This window comes from Coenobita brevimanus, chromosome 6 (genome assembly GCF_032717465.1).
Source record: "Coenobita brevimanus isolate Jiangsu-jjx chromosome 6, ASM3271746v2, whole genome shotgun sequence".
Taxonomy (NCBI): Eukaryota; Metazoa; Arthropoda; class Malacostraca; order Decapoda; family Coenobitidae; genus Coenobita; species Coenobita brevimanus.
Window position 1 is genome coordinate 54,761,524 of NC_136959.1, and position 22,376 is coordinate 54,783,899.

Genomic DNA, 22,376 nt, shown 5'->3' on the forward strand with positions numbered 1-22,376 from the left:
CCTTCAACAACTTCTCATTTACTCCATATATTCTTAATACTTTCCACAATCCTTGTCTATCCACCCTGTCATATGCTCTCTCCCTATCCATAAAGACCACACACAACTTCTTTCCTTTCTCCAGAAACTTTTCCACTAAAGATCTAAGAATGAATATCTGATCTCCATGCCTCTTCCCTTCCTAAAACCTCCCTGTTCTTCTCCAACTAATTCCTCTGTTATTTCCTTAACTCTGTCAATAAGTATCCTACCATATACTTTTCCTATAACACCAAGACAAATGCCCCTATGATTACCACACACTTCTTTTTCCCCTTCTCCTTTGTCTATCTATCTATCTATCTATTGCCAGACACCTCAATCCCGTTTGGGGTGGCCACAAACAAATCGCCTCCACGTTGCCCTGTCCACCGCCATTTCACTGCTCCGCTCTCAACTCACACCCCCCTCTCTCATATACCTCTCCACCCCATCCCTCCATCTCATCCTCGGCCTCCCCCTCCCTCGTCCCCCCTCCACCTCACTCACATACACTCTCTTCGTCAGTCTTTCACCCTCCATCCTCTCCACAAGGCCAAACCACCTCAATGTGTTCCTCATAACGTTTCCTATCACATCCACATCCACACCACAACGCTCCTTTATATCCTCATTCGTCAGCCTGTCTCCTATGTGACTCCACAGGCTCCTCTTAAATAACTCATTTCCACTGCTCTCACTCTTGACTTGTGTCCTTCCAACAACGTCCAAGCTTCACTTCCATACGTTAGAGTTGGTATCACAATACTGTCACGTAGTAACTTTTTCACTTCCATGCTCACTTCCCTGTTTCTTATCACTGCTTTCAAGGAACCAGCAACCTTTCTTCCCTGCTGTACCCTTTCAAGCACTTCACCCTCCAAACCTCCATCCTTACTCATCACACTACCCAAGTACTTAAACGTACTCACATTTTCCAATTCCTCACCATCCAACCTCACTGTACGTTCACTGACTTCACCTCTCTCGAAGACCATCACTTTACTCTTCCCTACATTCACCTTTAGATTCCGTTTTTTACACACTCTCCCAAGCTCATCCACCAAGCCTTGCAGCTCCCCTTCATCTTCACTCAACAACACAGAATCATCTGCAAACAACAGTACAGGGAGTTTCCAAACACTATCCTCTCTCACCAGGGCCACTCCAACATCCACTACCCTACCTTGTACCTCTTTTATTACCCCATCCATGTACAGATTGAACAACCATGGAGACATGACACATCCCTGTTTCAACCCAACTTTCAAAGAGAAAAATTCACTTAGTTCACCATCCACATGCACTGCAGCCTTAGCACCATCATACATACTCTTCACAGCATTCAACAACTTCCCATCTACTCCATATATTCTTTATACTTTCCACAATCCTTGTCTATCCACCCTGTCATATGCTTTCTCCAAATCCATGAAAGCCACATACAACCTCTTTCCCTTCTCTAGAAACTTTTCCACTAAAGATCTAAGAATGAATATCTGATCTACACAACCTCTTCCCTTCCTAAAGCCTCCCTGTTCTTCTCCAATTCCTCTGTTCTTTCTCTAACTCTGTCAATAAGTATCCTACCATACACTTTTCCTATTATACTAAGAAGACAAATGCCCCTATGATTACCACACACTTCTTTTTCCCCTTTTCCTTTGTACAAGGGAGTAATTATACCTGACTTCCAATCCTCCGGGACTCTACCTTCCTCCCAGGCCAATCTGCACATCTTCCACATCCATTCTACTACTATCTCTCCCCCATGCTTCAGCATTTCACCACACACTCCATCAATTCCTGGGGCTTTCCCCAATTTAACTTTCTTCATTGCTTCCACAACTTCTATCCTACTGATTTCCTCCTGTCTTCTCACCTCCCTCCTTCTCCCAGCCATTCCCCAGCCACTTATACTCGCATTACTTCCATCCTCTATGTTCAACAATTCCTTAAAGTATTCTCTCCATCTGCTCACTTTTTCACCCTTCTCCACTAGTAATCTACCATTTTTATCTTTCACTCCCCTGCTAACCTCACTTCCACCCTGTCTTACTCTCTTCACCTCTTTCCAGAACATTTTCTTACAGTCCCTCCACTTTACACTCAAATTCCTTCCAAATTCCTCATCCACTCTCTTCTTACTCTCTCTTACTAATCTTTTCACCTCTCTCTTTCTTTCTACATATAACTCTCTCTTCCACCTCTTAACTTCTTCCATGCCCCTATTTATCAACCATTCATTGTATGCTTTCTTCTTTTGTGCCACAGCCTGTCTCACCTCTTCAGTCCACCACGCTGTTCCTTGCACCCCCCTCCGTTTTCTCTTCCTCCCACACACCACATCACATGCTGCACATATTTCTTCTGTAAATATCCTGCACACACCTTCCACATCCCCCATCTGCTCCAATTCATATTTGCCCAATCGTTCCTCCACTTCTCTCTTATAATCTGCCTTTTTCTCATCCTCTTGTAACCTTTCCACTCTCCCTGCAACTACTCCTTCCTCTCGTTTTTCCCTTCTCCTTTGTACAAGGGAATAATTATACCTGACTTCCAATCCTCTGGGACTCTACCTTCCTCCCAGGCCAATCTGCACATCTTCCACATCCATTCTACTACTACCTCTCCCCCATGCTTCAGCATTTCACCACACTCTCCATCAACTCCTGGGGCTTACCCCAGTTTAACTTTCTTCATTGCTTCCACAACTTTCACCCTACCGATTTCTTCCTCTCTTCTCACATCCCTCCTTCTCCTTGCCATTCCCCAGCCACTTATAGTCGCATTACTTTCATTCTCTATGTTCAACAATTCTTTAAAGTGTTCTCTCCATCTCCTCATTTTTTCTCCCTTCTCCACTAGTAATCTATCATTTTTATCTTTCACTCCCCTTCTTTGGCACCCTATCACACTCTCCTTACCTCTTTCCAGGACATTTTCCTACATTCCCTCCACTTTACACTCAAATTCCATCCAAATTCCTCATCCACCCTCTTCTTACTAGGTGGAATTGTTTCCATACTTTCTACTGAAATGTGTCTTTCAGTGGTTTCTTTTTATTATTGCTGGATTACCACAGCTACTGGACATTTTTATAAACCTTCCTCTGAAAGCTATACATGAAGATTTAGAATGTGTGATACCCAGATGCATCCAGTTGGAGTGGTGATTAGTAGATAATGCAGCCAGTTGGAGAGATCGTTCATAAACCACAGCTGATGGCAACCTGGCAGCTTCCTTGAGTACTCCAATTTTGTTTTTTTCCACTCATTTCTTGCAGTCACAATCAACAGTTACCTATCTGTGCTACATATGTACCAAAATTACTTAAACTGAGATCATGAGTTCGTTATTATAGGTGGAATCGCCACGCCCATCTAGTGAAGAATTATGCGGTGTGATTAATTCTTCACCAGACGGGCACGGCCTTTCCCTATTTTCTATTGAAATGAGTCTTTCACAGGTTACTCTTTATTATTCCTGGATTGTCACAGCTACTGTACAATTTTAAAAACATACCCTCTGAAAGCTATAAATGAGGATTTAGAATGTGTGATACACTGACACATCCAGATGGCACTGTGGTTGGTAAACAACTGATATTGCAAACTGCTGCATAATGCTGCCGCGTATTATGAATTAGCTGTTAAGAAATGCGCGATTTAGGAGATTCCACTGTAGATGCTGTCTACCCATCCTTCTCTTTTCTGTAGTGTTCCTGCAACTCAACCATAGTAGCTTAATAGATTAGAAACACGGGCTCTATTTTTCGAAAACTGACCTATCTTTCTGTTATCATACATGTTTTTCCAGATAATTTACCCAAATTTCCCTTATCAAGGGTAGTGGATGTTGTAGTGACCCTGGTGAGAGAGGATAGTGTTTGGAAACTCCCTGTACTGTTGTTTGCAGATGATACTGTGTTGTTGAGTGATGACGAAGGGGAGCTGCAGGGCTTGGTGGATGAGTTTGAGAGTGTGTAAGAAACGGAATCAAAAGGTGAATGTAGGGAAGAGTAAAGTTATGGTCTTTGAGAGAGGTGAAGTTGGTGAATGTACAGCGAGGTTGGATGGTGAGGAATTGGAAAATGTGAGTACGTTTAAGTACTTGGGTAGTGTGATGAGTAAGGATGGAGGTTTGGAGGGTGAAGTGCTTGAAAGGGTACAGCAGGGAACAAAGGTTGCTGGTTCTTTGAAAGCAGTGATAAGAAACAGGGAAGTGAGCATGGAAGTGAAAAAGTTACTACATGACAGTATTGTGATACCAACTCTAACGTACGGAAGTGAAGCTTGGACTTTGTTGGAAGAACACAAGTCAAGAGTGAGAGCAGTGGAAATGAGTTATTTAAGAGGAGCCTGTGGAGTCACGTGGAGAGACAGGCTGACGAATGAGGATATAAAGGAGCGTTGTGGTGTGGATGTGGATGTGATAGGAAGTGTTATGAGGAACACACTGAGGTGGTTTGGCCATGTGGAGAGGATGGAGGGTGAAAGACTGACGAAGAGAGTGTATGTGAGTGAGGTGGAGGGGGGAAGAGGGAGGGGGAGGCCGAGGATGAGATGGAGGGATGGGGTGGAGAGGTATATGAGAGAGGGGGGTGTGAGTTGGGAGCAGGGCAGTGAAATGGCTGGGGACAGGGCGACTTGGAGGCGATCTGTTTGTGGCCACCCCAAACGGGATTGAGGCGTCTGGCAATAGATAGATAGATAGATAGCTTTTCTAATATCTTACTTATGATGCTGGTCAACAACACTGGTTGGTAGTTAAGTGGATTTTGTTTATTTCCTTTCTTGGAGTAGAGAACAATGCTTGCTTTCTTCCAAGTATCAGGTAGTTTGCGTTGTCTTAAGGATTCCCTGAATATCAATATACTGGTCTGCTTAACTCTTCTGCACATTCAGGTAATACCCAACTTGAAATCTCGTCAGGACCATTTGCTTCCCCTCTTTCTAATTTACTCATCTCTTCCTGGACCTCTTGTTCCCATTTACATATATATTTGTCAATGTGTGTGAGAATGCTTGTTCCTTTTCATCTCTCTCAAATCTACTCTCTTCTGTAAATACTCATCATCATCATCATCATCCGGATCTCCTTTCCCACCCAATGGCAGGGTAAGGAGTAGCAAATGTCCTGACAGCCAAAGTCTGCCCAATTCAATGGGCCATGCCTCCATTCACTCATCATCCAAGCCCATGGAATCCTGGCTCCATCTGATAGGCCAAAAAAATTTCACCATGTTCTGTAGCTTCACATATACCTATCTGATAAGAGTCAATCTAAATGCTGTCACGTTACAAAGGGGTGTCAAATCCCTGGTTATGCACTTCTCCACACACAATTCATCCAGCCAGCTCAGTCTCTTGTCAGTCCCTTAGCCCCACCAACTTCCATACCTCTCTTCCTCACACACTCATCCACCATATCCCTCCATCTTCTTCTTGGACTACCTCACCTCCTCCCTCCTCCAAATTTGCTCAGATATACCTTTTTCACCACACTATTTTCATTCATTCTCTCCACATGACCAAACCACCTCAGTACATTCTCTTCGATTCTGGTGTCCACGGACTTCCTCACTCCGCATCTTTCACCAATCACATTATTCCATATCGTATCAACTCTGTACTCCACATACATTCCTCAGCAGTCCCATCTCCACTGCTCTTACTCTTGACTTTTCATTTTCATGCCACACCATAGTCTACATCCACATGTTAAACTAACACTCCTTCATGAAAGTCTCACACAGCTGCAACACTCAAGATTCTCTTCTTTATCAAAGCCTTCATAGCACCAGATACTTTCCTTCCCTGCGTCGCTCTGATTGGAATCTTATGTTTAGTACTGAGCAAATATCTTCTTCATTGATATAGTTTTTCCTCTCATCCATGACGGACTGTACTTTATCTTTGACTTTAGTTCTGCTTCGTATGTGGCTGTAAAACAGCTTTGCTTGATCAGTCCTTTTATTTATAGTATGTTCCTCAAACTGTCTTTGAGCTGCTCTCCTTATCCTTGTATAATCATTTCTTGCCTGCTTGTAGTTGTTAAATGCTCTCTCGTTATTATGTCGTCTGAGTCTAATCCACAGCAAATCTCTTTCCTCTTTTGTTTTACATTCGGTATTAAACCATTTCTATATCCTCATTTCTGTTTCTTTGTGTTGTGGGATATAATTCTGGATTTGCAAAATTCATAGAATCTTTTATATAAAACATTTATATCTTGTCCTCAAAGCTCCTTTTCCCAATCTATTTCTATAAAGTACTTCGTTAGGTAATGACGGCTGCTCTTTTTGTAGTTTACCCTCTTTTTGTAATTTTCATTATCGCTAACTAATGATGGCTGCACTTTTTGAAGTTTACGCTCTTTTTGTAATTTTCATTATCACTAACTATATCATATGCTATCATGAAATTACAATCTAATATGGCATGGTCGCTTTTGCTGCAAGGAGGGTGATAAATTATGTTGTTAATTTCATTTTTTTCTCAAGTAAATATGATATCTAATAATGATGGTTCTTTTGGTCCTCTTTTTCTATTGTTTTCCTTTACATGTTGTTAGGAAAAACTCCTGTATAAGATCCAGAAGTTTCTGATCCCAACAACTTTCACAGCTTCTTAAATCTAGAGCATTCCAGTGTATATTTGTACTGAAATCTCCTGTTAATATAATTCTTTCAGATTTTTCCTCAATTCTATGCCTTTATCATTCTTTTTCTGTGTCTGTCCTCCTCTCTTCCTATTTCTCCCATCTTTCCTGTCACTTCTTATTGCTTTTCTTTCCTTCACAGGTGGCTTTACATTGAGTGACAAGCCAAATGGTTTCCTGTAAGCCAAGAAACCATTTACAACGCTGGGTGGTTACCATATAACCAACCCATACGTGCTCCCTACATGTCAACGAGTGGGTTGGTGGAGGGTTAGTGCCCCTCCCTGTAAAATAAGTAACTCATAGTCAAGTGGCCACCCCTTACGGGATTATGGCGTCTGGCAATAGATAGATAGATAGATAGATTTTCCCTTCAGATGTGTTTATGTCTACTGCAACAAATTCTACTAGTGAGGGTATATCTAGTTGTATCTCTCTGACTTGGAGTTTCTTCTTTGTTAATATCATAACTCCACCTCCTTTTTTCAAATTCTGTCTCTTCACCATATATCGTATTCATCAGAATTTAAGGAATAATCAGATATCCTTAGGGTTAATTTTCTTTCTTTTAGGCAAACAATATGAGGTTCCTTTTCTTCGGTATAGTCTTTTACCTCTAATAATTTGCATATCAATCCATCCACATTTGAGTACAAGAATTTTGTCATGTTGTTTACACATCTGACTTGGGTTGAGTTTCTTACCCTTCTAGTTTTTAGTTCCTGTAATTTATGTGCCATTTTCTTACTTGTAACCATACTACTTTGTAAAGAAAAAAATAAATAAATAAAAGAAATAAATAATAATTACTTCTCTCTTCATCTGATTTTTTATCATTCTTTAGTTTTCCTTCATCCCTCTTTTCCTTTAGTAATCCCCATTCCTCCTGAGTACAGCATCTTTTTATCCATACAACTCTGAATTCCTCTGATTCCTTAAGTTTCTTTTTCGCATTTTTTAATACTACTTTTCCTACGTTCACACTTTGGAAGGTTACTTTCAAGGGCATTGTTTCTCTCAAATCTCCCTAGCCTTCTAAATTGCTCTTCACCTTTCTCAAAGATTTCCTCTGATACTTCTTTCTGTGTGTGTGTGTGTGTGTGTGTGTGCGCACGAGCGAGGGAGAACGTGCATGCGTGCATGCACCAGACACATCAAACCTGAAAGGGATGGCCACAAACAAATCACCTACATGTTGCCCTGTCCCTCACCATTTAATTGCTCTCCCTCCAGCTCACACACACCCTCATATACCTCTCCATTCCATCCCTCCATCTCATTCTCGGTCTTCCCCTCCCTCCACCTCAATCACATACACTCTCCTCGTTAGTCTCTCGCTTTACATCCTTTCCACATGGCCAAATCACCTCCATGTATTTCTCCTAACAATTTCTATTACATTCACATGCACACCACAATGCTCTTTCACTTCCTCATTTCGCAGTCTGTCTCTTCATGTAACTCCACATGCTCCTCTCAAATAACTCAATTCCACTGCTCTCACTCTTGAATTGTGTCCTTCCAACACGGTCCAAGCTTCATATCATACGTTAGAGCTGGTATCACAATATTATCAAGCAGAGAATTTTTTACTGCCATGCTCACTTCCCTATTTCTTCCCAGTGCTTTCAAAGAATCAGCAACCTTTCTTCCTTTTTGCACCCTTTCAAGCACTTCATCCTCTAAACTTCCATCCTTGCTCATCACACAATCAATGCACTTACAGATTCCATTTCCTCATCATCCAACTTCACTCTACATTAAGTGACTTCATTTCTCTCAAAGACCATAACTTTACTCTTCCCTACATTCACCTTTAGATTCCGTTTCTAACACACTCCCAAACTAATTCACCAAGCCTTCCAGTTCCCCTTTGTCTTCACTTAACAATACAGTATCATCTGCAAACAACAGTATAGGAAGTTTCCAAACACTGCCCTCTCACATAAGGGCTGCTCCAATATCCACTGCCCTATCTTGTACCTCTTTTATAATCCCATCTATTTACAGACAGAACAACCACAGACATGACACATCCCTGTTTCAATCCAATATTCACATAAAAAAAAATTCACTTAGTTCACTATCCACATACACTCAAGCCAAAGCATCCTCATACATACTCTTCAGGGCATTCAACAACTTTGCATTTACCCCAGATATGTAGGCATAATATAGGCAATAGTATATATCTCATATCGCAATGTGCAGGATGTAGTGTCTGCTGGAGACAACCACAGCTTCTCACTAGGAATGTCAATCTACATAATGTATATCTACAATCTTGTTGTCTCAGACCATTAAGAATGTCTTAACACATGATGTAACTCAATCTCTTTATAGTCCAGGTGATTGGAAATCTACCAGACACTACATCACACACACACATCCTCTCTGAGCTGTATATAATGTCGGAGAGATTTCCTTCAGGGCAGAAGGGGTTAGAGAGACAGCACGAGAATACGATCCAGGGCAGAAGGCAGGAGACTGGGTCAGCTAGGAGGAACTTGCCATCACACTATGTTACGCTGTCAATCACACTTCGATGTAACTGTGTACAATAAACTCCGTAACCCAAGAGTGCTCTGTAACTCATATGAACATCCACAAAGGTATGAGGCGTGCGTGAAATAGAACAAATTGGAATAAAGTGGTTTTAATGAGGAGGATTTGCTGTCATAGAGTTGTTGGTGGATTAACAAAGATGATGGATTGGCTGGTGTGTGAAAGCACGCGAGAACAATCTCAGATTTTGTTGGTTTAGGGGAACAGTTTGTGGATTTAAATTTCGTTAAAATAGTTTTTGCTGATCTTCCACATGACCCACCACCATGTCATAAGAACACCCCAGCCACTGCCATTATACCAGTTCTGAATAAGACAGTATGGTCACCAGTGGCAGAAAGATGACAAGTGAAGTTATCAGTGTATGGAATTTATGATAAACAAGGGGGGGAAGATGAAAAAGAGAGAGACCTATGTATTTACTCTAGCTGATGACACATCATTTTACTAAGTAGCAGCAAGTTCAAGCCACACGATGCCTCATGATTTTCTACTGGTGGTGCTTTGATGATTTCCAACCAACCACCCTATCTCTCTATGTCTATCTACGGCGATGCTCATCAACATTGGTGGCAGCGGTGTCGTTTTTTAAATTTTATATAAAACAACAAAATACGGGCTTATATATATTTAAATATACACTGCAACACAACAAAGCCAATACACCTATGGTGCCTCATATACACAGCAAGTACACCATATATGGCTGACAACTGTAGACTTGCCATTGTATTGCTATTATTGTATAAATCATGGAATGAAATGGATCTGGACAGCCTGTGGAATCCATTCAGGGACTCCTTAGTTAGAAATGCTAAAACAGTGAGTGGTGTGGCAAGAGTAACAACAATGAAGAAAGTTATGGTATGGTGGGATGAAGAGGTTAAGAGAGCAATGGGGGAAAAGAGGAATAAGTGGCTAAAGTGGTTAGAGGAAAGGGTTCAATTGAAATAAAAACCGAATATACTTAAAGCAAGAAGCACGTAAAGAGACTAGTGAAGAGGAAAAAGGAGGTAAATGATGATCTAGGAACAAAAATCAATGCAAACTACTCTGAAAATAAGAAGTTATACTGAGAGAGATGTGGAAATGTAGAAGTGAAAGCAGAAAGAAATGTGAAATTGTGAAGGATGTAGGTGGCAAATTATTAACCAATGGGGATGAAGTAAGGACCAGACGGAAAGAATATTTTGAAAGCCTCATGAATGCGAATAGAGAGAAGAGTCACTGAAAACATGATTGGAAGAGGGGAAGAAATCAGTGGGATGGAAGTTGTGGAAGCAATGAAGAATATTAAAATGGGGTAAGCCCCAGGAATTGAAGGAGTGTGTGGTGAAATGGTGAAGCATGGGGGAGAGATAGTAGTAGAATGGATGTGGAAGATGTGCAGATTGGCCTGGGAGGAAGGTAGAGTCCCAGAGGATTGGAAGTAAGGTATAATTATTCTCTTGCACAAAGGAAAAGGGGAAAAAGAAGTGTGTGGTAATCATAGGGGCATTCATCTTCTTAGTGTAATAGGAAAAGTATATGGTAGGATACTTACTGACAGAGTTAGGGAAATAACAGAGGCTTCAGTTGGAGAAGAACAGGAAGGTTTTAGGAAGGGAAGAGCTTGTGTAGATCAGATATTTATTCTTAGATCTTTAGTGGTAGGTGAGGGCACTCACCATCCACTCACTCAATGTATTACTGCTCTCAGGTGTCTGCCCTTTCCTCTCTTCCATCCTTCTTTCTTTCCATCCTCTTCTGTCTTTCCATCCTTCATTCTTTCCCTGTCCTTCTGCCTATGGGTGACTTTACACTCCCTCTTCTGTCTTTCTTTCCTTCATTCTTTCCCTTTCCTTCTGCCTGTGGGTGACTCTACACTGAGTGACAAGCCAAATGGATTCCTGTACACCAGGAAACCATTTACTACGCTGGGTGATAACCATATAACCAAATTTTGACACCTGGTGGATTAGTGGGTAATTATTGTGCTCCAGTCAGATTGAGCCGGTGAAGGTTTATATCCAAGGGATGGTTGGGGTTCATTGCACATGTAATGCCACTCAGGGATGAGTGAGGCTGGTCACTCTCATCTTAAATGTCGAGACCAACTGCCTAGCCCCGGGCTCCTACGCTCCTCTTGGGGCAATGTAGGATTGGATGATGGATGGATGGATGGATGGATGGATGGATGGATTTAGTGGAAAAGTTTCTAGAGAAGAGAAAGAAGTTGTATGCAGCCTTCATGGATTTGGAGAAAGCATATGACAGGGTGGATAGACAAGGATTGTGGAAAGTATTAAGAATATATGGAGTAGATGGGAAGTTGTTAATGGCAGTGAAGAGTATGTATAATGGTGCTAAGGCTGCAGTGCGTGTGGATAGTGAACTGAGTGAATTTTCTATCTGAAAGTTGGATTGACACAGGGATGTGTAATGTCTCCATGGTTGTTCAATCTGTATATGGCTGGGGTTATAAAAGAGATACAAGGTACAGCAGTGGATGTTGGAGTGACCTTAGTGAGAGAGGGCAGTGTTTGGAAACTCCCTGTACTGCTGTTTGTAGATGATACTGTGTTGTTAAGACGAAGGGGAACTGGAAAGCTTCGTGAATGAGAGTGTGTGTAAGGAATGGAATCTAAAGATGAAAGTAGGGAAAAGTAACGTTATGGTCTCTGAGAGAAGTGAAGTCACTGAATGTTGAGTAAGGTTGCATGAGGAGGAAATGGAAATGTGAATGCATTTAAGTACTACTGTAATGTGATGAGTATGGATGGAAGTTTAGAGGGTGAAGTGCTTTAAAGGGTACAATAGGGAAGAAAGGTTGCTGGGCCTTTGGATGCAGTGATAAGGAACAGGGAGTGAGCAAGGATGTGAAAAAAAAAAAAAAAAGTCATTGCATGACAGCATTGTGATACCAACTCTAACATGGAAGTGAAGCTTGGACTGGACCTTGTTGGAATGACACAAGTCAAGAGTAAGAGCAGTGGACATGAGTTACCTGAGAGGAGCACATGGAGCTACATAGAGAGACAGACTGACAGATGAGGAAGTGATGGAGCGCTGTGGTGTGGATGTGGATGTGACTGAAATCGTTAGGAGAAATATAGAGGTGGTTTGGCCATTTGGAGAGGATGGAGAGCACGAGACTAACAAGCAGAGTGTATGTGAGAGGGGTGGTGGGGGAGGAAAGGGAGGGGGAGGCCAAGGATGAGATGGAGGGATGGAAAGGAGAGGTACAGCTACCACAAATTGACTTAGGACCTCCCCCCCACAAGGTATTAAAAAACACAGAAATCATAGTATATCACAAGGTTTGTTCATGATATCCCATTCATTAATGAAATCATGTTCCCCTTGTTTTCCAGGACCAGTTGGATGCATTTTGGCATGGAATCATTTAGATCTCTAAAGTAATCTAAGGGCATTTCTTTGCACCAAACATTTGTCAGTTCAGTCTTGAGATTGTCCAGCTTGGGTGTCTTCTTCTCTGCCATGATTTTCTTCATCTTTGCCTGGCATTTTCTATTGGATTTAGATCCAGACTGTTGCCAGGCCAGTCTAGGACCTCAATCCAATTATCCTGAAGCCATTTTGTCACCTTTCTAGACTTGTGACATGGAACTGAATTGTCCATGAAAAAATCGCACCCATGAAAGCAAAAAAGTTTAACAAATGATCTTTCAGAACTTGAATGTACCGGCTACCATTCATCATCAAGTTCTTAGGAAGAAAGCAGAGGCCTCCCCTTCCCATTTCACCTAAGAAACACCCCCATACCATTACTGATTGTCCGTGCTTAACAGTTCAAATTCATGACATTGTACTTTGGTGAGAAAATCACGAACTCTAGTGGCATTCCCACTGGGCATCACTCAGTTCAACCGTCCTCGCACGCACTTCGATCACGATGGTTTTCAGAACATTTGTCACTGTTTCATAAGTGACCATTCTTATGCATGACATCAGTGCTTTCACTGAGTGATTTTATTGCGTGTGTATATCGTTCGCCCTCTCTCTGTTGACCGTTGAAGTTAGGCCACGCCTACTTCCGGCGAACACAGACATCTCTTACCCCCCTTCCCAGTTCGAACTTAGTCAGTTTTGGACCGCCTCGAGAGTAGGATCGCTTGTGTCTAGCGTTGAGAGCAGCGTCTCTGTCGTACAGCGATTTCCTGGATCTCCACCTAGACGGTGATCGGCGAAGTGAGCTTAGCAGCGAATAGCAGCGCATGGTGTTCGACACGCAGACGCCAAGTGTTTCGTAGCTTCAGCTCCATTCCCTCCACTGACCAGAATATTCGTTCATTTCTCTAGGCTTAAGTCTGATTAGCTTTTGAATGAGCCAGTGAGTGTATTTCCTTTGTTATTTGAATTCATGAGTCCCTCTGTGACTGTGAATTCCCCTTTTGAATTCATTTTGAGATTCATATAACGTAAATTTATTTTACTGTAATCAATAAATTCACAGTTCTTTTCTTTGAGCTTAATGTAATTAGAATCGTGTTGTATTTCTCCACATTAAGCTTACTTTAGTTGCCACTCCTAGTTTGCACAAACTCTTAACATTATTCACAACTGGTATTTAGGCCAGTTCTTTTGTATTAAACTTAAATCCATTATGCCAGCCAGGAGGTAAGCACCGGCAAGAACCTGTCCATTATTGTTAGTATTAGTTATTGACTGTCAGGGGTGGAGTCACTTCCTCAAGAGGCTAACAGTACTAACAAACAGCACTCGTGAGTAATCAGTCTCTGCTGTGTACTGCTGTGAAGGTTTATAAATTCTCGTCCTTAGAGAATCGGCGAAGCAAGCCACATAAAGTAAAACTTACTACTTGATTTTCACAAGTCAGTTCCTTGTCTCTACTATTGAACAATATCAAGCATATTTAAATTCTTAAATTCACATCCCCCCGTGACAGTCATATCGACTACAGGAGGCAGGGCGACAAACCTTGGCAGAACACACCTGGAACACTTGAAACGCACTTTCATCGGAAAACATAACTTTTCTCCACTCAACCAATATCCAGTGTGAATACTTCTTGGCAAACTGAATGCGCTGCTTCTTCATGCGGTCAGTGAGAAGAGATTTCTTGGTTGCGATGCGGCTTGGAAAACCCAGCTCCTTCTGCAAGCGGTGTTGGATAATTCGAAATGAGATGTCTTGTAACAACTGGGGATGCATTTTCTTCAATCTGCTGCTGTCAGTCGAGGATTCTTGATTACTTCCCTCTGGAAGTTGTCTTCTTCTTTCCACTGCTATGCTTGTGCTTTGCTACGACATCAGGTGGCAGGCTGCACGCTGCAGCAAGAATCTTTGTGACGGTCGACTTTCCATGTCCTGTATGTTCACAAATCATGTTGACAGCATTATCCTGCCTCCGTGCAATGATACGGACCCACTCATTCCTTGAGCAGTACTTTCCAGGCATGACAACTCGACTCTAGGAAAATAACAGGGCAAACAGTAATGCATACAAATGAAGAGGGACGTGCAAGCTCGGAGTGATGGGAACATATACTCCCACTCTCGCTTCTGGGCAAGCACTGACGTGCTGAGTGTTTCACCACCTCCCGCCAACACCAGAGGAGTTGCCAGTTATTTCTTACCCAAAAAATTCCTTTGGTAGAGGTGGAAACAAACAAAGACAGACAATTCTCCCATAGCAATTCTGTGTGTAGGTCCTTAGTCAACTAGCCGTGGGTGTATATAAGGGAGGGGGGTGTAAGCTGACAAAGAAGCAATGAAGTGGCATTGGACAGGGCGACATGGAGGCATCCCTTACGGGACTGAGGCATCGGGCAATAGACACACAGAAAACAGCGTCAAGGTAACAAGACTCTTTCACACTGAATCTCACTATACAATAAATGAAATCATGAATAAAAGTCACACAAAAATATTTCTCCTGTTTGAATCCAGTATGCAAATATCTACAGAAAAAATCTGTACTGGTTCAATGTGGGGGGGGGGGGGGGGATGTAACAGTTAGGCGAATGGTATTGGTTAGTTGGCTGATAAGCTTGGCTAATGCTATCTCATATATAAATTGTTATCTTCCTCTTCACCTAGATTTTCTAACTTTAACAGAAGCTCGTGGTAGGTAATGGCGACCATCTTTCACTCATTTGATGTAGTGCTGCCTACTTCTTCCTTCACCTCTATCAGTCTTTTTCTGTATCTGCCCTATTCTCTTCCTGTTTCTCCCATAATTGCTGTCATTTTTTATTAATCTTCTTTCCTTTTCAGGTGGCTTTACACTGAGTGACAAGCCTAATGGTTTCCTGTAAGCCAGGAAACCATTTACAACACTGGGTGGTAACCATATAACCAGCCCACATATGTTCCCTATGTGTCAACAAGTGGGATGGTAGAGGGTTAGTGCCCCTCCCTGTAAAACCCCTCGCTCAAAGACAAACGGCCACCCTTTATGGGATTACAGCGTCTGGTTATAGATAGACAGATAGAAAAAAGGCTAATATGTATGGAGGATGAGAAGAGTGAAGTACATATGAAATAATGTAATTTGTGAATAGATGTGGAGTAAGGAAGTTTACTGGATACAGGGTTGAAGACAGCATGCCTAAATGGTACGGGAATATGATGAGAATGAAAGGAGAAAACTGTTGTTGTGGCTTCAGGTTCATCTGAATGTAAACCTGGTGGACTGCAGGCTGAAGTTAACCTTCTCCGGCAGTCCACCATCCTGTCAGTGGAAATGAAGCAAAGGACAGCCCATTTATAGCAATGTCATTACATGATGATATCCCTCTTCAGCATCAGACAGTGTGTGAAAAAGGTGAGAGGAGACAAGAAAGGTCAATAAGGTTGTGTTGTTGTTGCGCTATCCCACTCTGCCTGATCTTGCAGACCCATCAACCACAGGAAAGTAACCACCCCCCCGCAGGGCCATCCAGTGTAGTGAACCAATGTTCCCATGAAGATGAGGGAAGCAGTGTACAGGTCTGTTCCTGAGTGGACACTACATTTTTGTTTCTCCATCCAGTTAACAGGGGCATCACAACAGGCTCCAAGTCACCTCATTATTTGGCTATAAGTCTTCCTTAGTTGCAGAAAACTTTTAGGTTTGTCACTCAGTGTAGAGCCACCTGAAGTGGCAAGAAGAGTGACAAGTACTGAAAAGAAGGATAAAAGAAACAAGAAGAGGAGAACAAAGAAAAGATATTGACATGAGGGAAAAAGTAGGCAGCACTACAGTGTGTGAATGATGGAAGATCAATATGGTTGAGAGACACAGTAAATGAGTATGGAATGAAATACAGAAGTTGATGAAGATAGGGAAGTGATGGGGGACTGAGTTGCTTGGATGAATTATGCATGAAGAAGCACAAGATACTATTTGGCAAATAATGTGAAGAGCATCTGAAAAGACAAATACCCCCTAAATATATGTAGATAGTTAGGTGTGTTATGCATTCAATTCTGCAGTTTTTTTTTTTTTCCAGTTTTCTCAAGAATATGCAACATACACTGAACAATGAATTTACAGAAGATTAAAATGACCATACAGTAGTACAATGCTAAGAAATCATAATATTAGCACTACTAGGAAGCTTTGCCAAGTAGAGGTATTAGTAAAGGTAACAGAATATCAAAGCACAATGCAACAATATACATACCATTTTAAAGTATCTGACAATTTAAGAGTTTTACATCTGAAAAAGGAAAAACAAACAGGAAGGGACATTTACGAATGACCATGAAACTGTACAAGCTAAAAACAGAAGTGCATAGTTATTACCGACACCCTTCCAAGATCTAAAAGCTTTGAACAAACATGCAAACTGTAATATGAATCTCTGGCTTAATATGAATTTCTGGCTTGCTGTTACAATGCAGGACAACATAGCTGCTCAGAAGGTGCTTCTGGCTGATTCACTAATAAATTTTTCCTTACAGTATTTACAATACGTACTTCTAAAAACTTAATTTGAGAACCCTTCTTAGAAAACTCTTCTGACTTTTGTAAACTTGAAAATTATTGATCCAAATCTACTAATTACTCATAAATACTAAATATCACCAGGGGGAAAAACAGCTCTCCCATGCATTTCACATTCTTCGTTCTGTTTTTTGCTGACAAAACAGCTTTATACTCAGGAACAATTTTTCAATCCAGACTCTTAAATCTGGCTGAATGGTGACTACAATTATCAGCACGATGCTGCTGCTGCAAGTCTATAATGTTAAGTAATGAAAGAAGTATATTAGCCTGAGACTGAGCAAAAGGCGATGGTGATGGCTGTTAGACACGTTGTCGACAGTAGTGGCGTTTTACTGGATCAACACACTTACCTCACTGAGACACCAGGACACAGTGGACAAGCACTACTGACCTTAAACTGAGATTCAACCATGGCCAGCTGTTCAGAAGTTAATGGTGGCCCCTCAGGTAGCTTTATTGTCAGGCTCTGGCGCTGCCCACGGCCACCAGCATAGTTGTACGCAGAACTCAGCCTGGGAGGGGCTTTCTTCTCGTCCGTCTATGAGCACGTGAACTAAGTCAGTTTTCAGCAATGGGGTTCCAAATTAAATCTTGTATTCTTGTGCCAGCAGATATTCATATTACTAAGCCAACCCATTATGCATGCAGAAAATACCCTAGGCTTGCTTAACTTATGAGGGGATGGATTAAGTCGAACAAATGTACTTTCTTAGTACCAAAATGCTGTACATATTTAAGGTTTCATATTTGCTAACATTTAACATTTCAAACACCAATAATTTTTCTTTACATAATTCCTCAATCCAACCGTAAATCACTTAAAACTCCCTAGCTACCGTGGGAGAGATGACATGGCGGCAAATAATTGAGAAGTACAAAATAATACCTACAAAAGAAAACCATGCGTACTGAATAGTTACAGGTCCTTACACTGGTAACTGTGTTGTCCTGACCCCCACTGTCACTTCCACTGCTGCCTCCACCCCCAACCCCACCCGCATTCCCACTATTGGCTGCTGATGCATTAGGGGTCGAAGCATGATATGACGGAGGCCGTCCTCGTCTCTTTGAAGGTGATGATGTAGACACTGCAGCCGCCTTGTTAATGGCATCACTAGCGTCACTGGATTCTAAAGCTCTCTTCACTCCTCGTCCGCGACCTAAAAAATGGCCTACGCCTTAGTTGGTAGGCATAGTAGAACATGTTACTTGTGCTATAAAGAAAGGGGAACACAGGACACTGCATGGGGACAAATACCATACAAGTTCAGGACAGCCACTAAATAGGCAGCCAAGCAACAGTTACTAGAAAACAGCTTCTGAAAGATGAAACTAAAAAGAAGCAGAAAATATAAGCTACCCGGTATTATAAAAGAAAACGATCATACAAAATTATCTAAATATGCACCAGCAGCCAATGAAAATGAAGAGAAGCAAACAATATAAGCTATTACACAAAAAAGAAAATGAAAAGAAAAAAGAAAAAGAAAGAAAAAGAAAAAAAATTGTGTAAAAATACAGCTACAGCCAATAACACCAAAATAATATAATACAGTACATACATCATCTAATAACTCATCATAATTTAAATTCAATTTCCCACAATTAAATGGCAATGGAGCCAGAGCAAGACTCTATTTTCTCATTACCTGTCCCCACCCCAGAGGGACTTGGGGATGGGTATTGTTTTCACTCGGTCTGTGTGTGTGTGTCTGTCTGTCTGTTAACAACTTTATGCAAAAATTACTGGTGTGATTTAGACTAAAATTATAGGGATGATGGGCTATGACCTTCTAATCACCTGACTAAATTTTGGGCCAAATAGGGCCAAGGCCCAGACTGTAGCCCCCCCCCCCAAAGAAAAAGAAGATTGTTTTTTCACCATAACTCTTTTCAAATTCACCATATCAACATGAAACCAAAACCTAAAGGTGCATCCTTCAAATCTGCATCCTATAATATGCCTCATCACATCAGGGGGGTCACCCCTCAGTTAGCAGTAGGGGGGTCAATGTCATGAGGGTCATGCCAAAAATTTAAAATGGGCATAAAATCATAAATTTTCACCCAATTTACCTCAAATTGATACAGTATGCATCATTTCTGACTAGATATCTTGTTGTATTTATAAGTCAGCATTAAATTGACTGCCAGGGCCAAGTTTGCTGTACCCGGCACGTGTTCTTGTTGGGAACAGCATTTAACAAATATGTGGTAGGTGGGGGCGCTCAACATCCGCTCACTAAATGTAGTGCTGCTCTCGGGTGTCTGCCCTTTCCTCTCCCCCATCATTCTTTCCTTCCATCCTCTTCTGTCTTTCTTTCCTTCATTCTTTCCTCTTCCTTCTGCCTGTGGGTGACTCTACACTGAGTAATGAGCCAAATGGTTTCCTGTACATCAGGAAACCATTTACAACGATGGGTGGTAACCATATAACCAGATTTTGGCACCTGGTGGTTTAGTGGATAATTGGCACTCCAACCAGATTAAGCCAGTGAAGGTTTATATCCAAGGGATGGTTAGGATTTATTGCTCATGTAATGCCACTTAGGGATAAGTGAGGCTGGTCACTCGCATCTTAATTGTCAGGACCAACTTGCCTAGCCCCGAGCCCCTACGATCCTCATGAGGCAATGTAGGATTGGATGATGGATGGATGGATGGAAGTATGGGGGGCATTCCTTCCTCCTATATCACTAAAGATACAAGACTGCTTGCAACAGAGCTGTTTGGCAAAGTCTCCACATACACACTAAACCAGTAACTAGAAAAATGTGTTCAACTTCCTCCTTCCAAGTGCCTTTTACAACTTGTAGGGAATACTCTTTCATTCTCATCACAGGGGTAAAAACCAATAAATGTTTCCCATCAATTACTCATTTATTGTTTTCAGACAATGCCACCATACCCCACAAGTAAAGCACACACTAATAAAAATGCATAAGGATCTGCAAGTAAATTACAGTATATGTAATAACATTGTACACCACAGATCACAAAGATTTTGAATAACAGTATCTTAAAACTCAAAAGCGGAGAAATAGAACAGTTGCAGATCGTTATGATCAAAGAACTCACTCAGCTCACCATCCACTCGCACCGAAGCCCTAGCTCCTTCGTACATACTCTTCACAGCACTCAACAATTTCCCCTCCACTCCATATATCCTTAATACCTACCACATACCTTGCCTATCTATTCTGTCATAAGCTTTCTCCAAGTCCATGAAGGCAGCATACACTTTCTTTTCCTTCTCTAGATATTTCTCCACTAAACATCTTAGAACAAATATCTGATCTACACACCCTTTTCCCTTCCTAAATCCCCCTTGTTCTTCTCCAACTAGCTCCTCTGTCATATGCCTAACCCTCTCAATGAGTATTCTACCATATATTTTACCAGTCACACTAAGAAGGCAAATACCCCTATGGTTACCACATACTTCTCTCTCCCCTTTTCCTTTGTATAAAGGAACAATTATACTTGATTTCCAGTCCTCTGGAACCCTTCCCTCTTCCCAAGCCAATCTACACAACTTCCATATCCACTCTACAACAATCTCACCCGCATACCTCAGCATTTCACCACACACTCCATCAATTCCTCGGGCCTTTCCCAACTTGATCTCCTTCATTGCTTCCATTACTTCCGCCCTACTGATCTCTTCCTCCCTCCTCTCATCTCTTCTCCCAGCCATTTCCCAACCACTTATACTCGCATTGCTGCCACTCTGTACATTCAACAAATCCTCAAAGTGCTCCTTCCATAAATATATATATATATATATATATATATATATATATATATATATATATATATATATATATATATATATATATATATATATATATATATATATATATATATATATATATATAAATATATATATATATATATATAAATAAATATATATATATAAATATATATACAGTATATAAATATATGTATATATATATATATATATATATATATATATATATATATATATATATAAATATATGTATATGTATATATATATATATATATATATATATATATATATATATATATATATATATATATATATAAATATATGTATATGTATATATAAATATATATATATATATATATATATATATATATATATAAATATATGTATATGTATATAAATATATATATATATATATATATATATATATATATATATATATATGTCAAATGGGGTTGGTGGAGGATTAGTACCCCTCCCTGTAAAACAATTAACTCTAAGCCCTTGGCCACCCCGTTTGGGATACATGGCATCTGGCAATGAATGATGAATGAATATACAGTAATCACTCTAATATCCGGACGCCCAATAACCGAACATCCCCACTACCCAGACAAAATCGTCCTGGGATCCAACATTCCCCGTCCGTAATTTGAACTTACTGCGCGCACCGCGGGGGAGCATTGTTTTGGCGTGTCATTCCTCCGACGTCCGATAGAGCGCCTCTGCATCCTCCCCACTTTCCGCCTGTCTCTCGCCGCGAGTGCACGCTCGTCGTAATGGCTGCCCACGTGATCGCTTTTGTGGTGGTGCCCTACCTGCTGCAGGGCCTCCTACTGCTCTCAGGCCTCTTCTTAGTGTGTGTGATGATGGCCCCGCCACCTGAGAAAAGGAAGAGAGTGGTGTTGACTCTGGAGAAGAAGAGGGAGATATTGGAGAAAGTAGATGCGGGGTGGTCTTCTTCCCGCATTCTCCGCGAGTTTAACCTGGCCCGGTCTACTTTGTTCGATATCAAGAGGTCCCAAGACAAACTCATGCAGTACACGGCTGACTTCTCGTCGAGAAGCAAACGCAACGTGGGAAGGAAGGTTATGTTTGCCCCCAAGTTTGCAGAAAATGACCAATCCACGTTGATTTGGTATCAACAACAACGTGCTGCTGGTGTGATGGTACGTGGAACAGAGCTGAAGGCTGCTGCTGAGAAGTTCGCCAGGCTTCACGACGCCCTAGACTTCAAGGCATCCGAGGGTTGGCTCTTCGCGTTCAAGTTGCAGCATGGCCTTACCAACTGTAAAGCACATGGCGAAGCATTGGACGCTAACGAGGATGGAGTTGACGAGTTTTGGCACAAGGTGAAGGGTTTGATCGACAGGAAGGGCCTAACTCTCGGTCAAGTCTACAACGCTGACGAAACTGGCCTAT

The 22,376-nt window shown here is 41.4% G+C and overlaps 1 protein-coding gene across 1 annotated transcript in view; it reads right to left on the bottom strand.

Moving 5' to 3' along the window:
* The window catches only part of LOC145399783 (uncharacterized), a 192,194-nt gene that overhangs the window by 79,053 nt on the left and 90,765 nt on the right, over positions 1-22,376 (bottom strand). Inside the window, exons 6-7 of the mRNA XM_080272335.1 lie at positions 18,137-18,384; positions 17,598-17,744 (exon numbers count right to left, since the gene is read on the bottom strand). Of these exons, the coding sequence (XP_080128461.1) occupies positions 17,598-17,744; positions 18,137-18,384 (395 nt within the window). The remainder of the gene's footprint in view (positions 1-17,597; positions 17,745-18,136; positions 18,385-22,376) is intronic.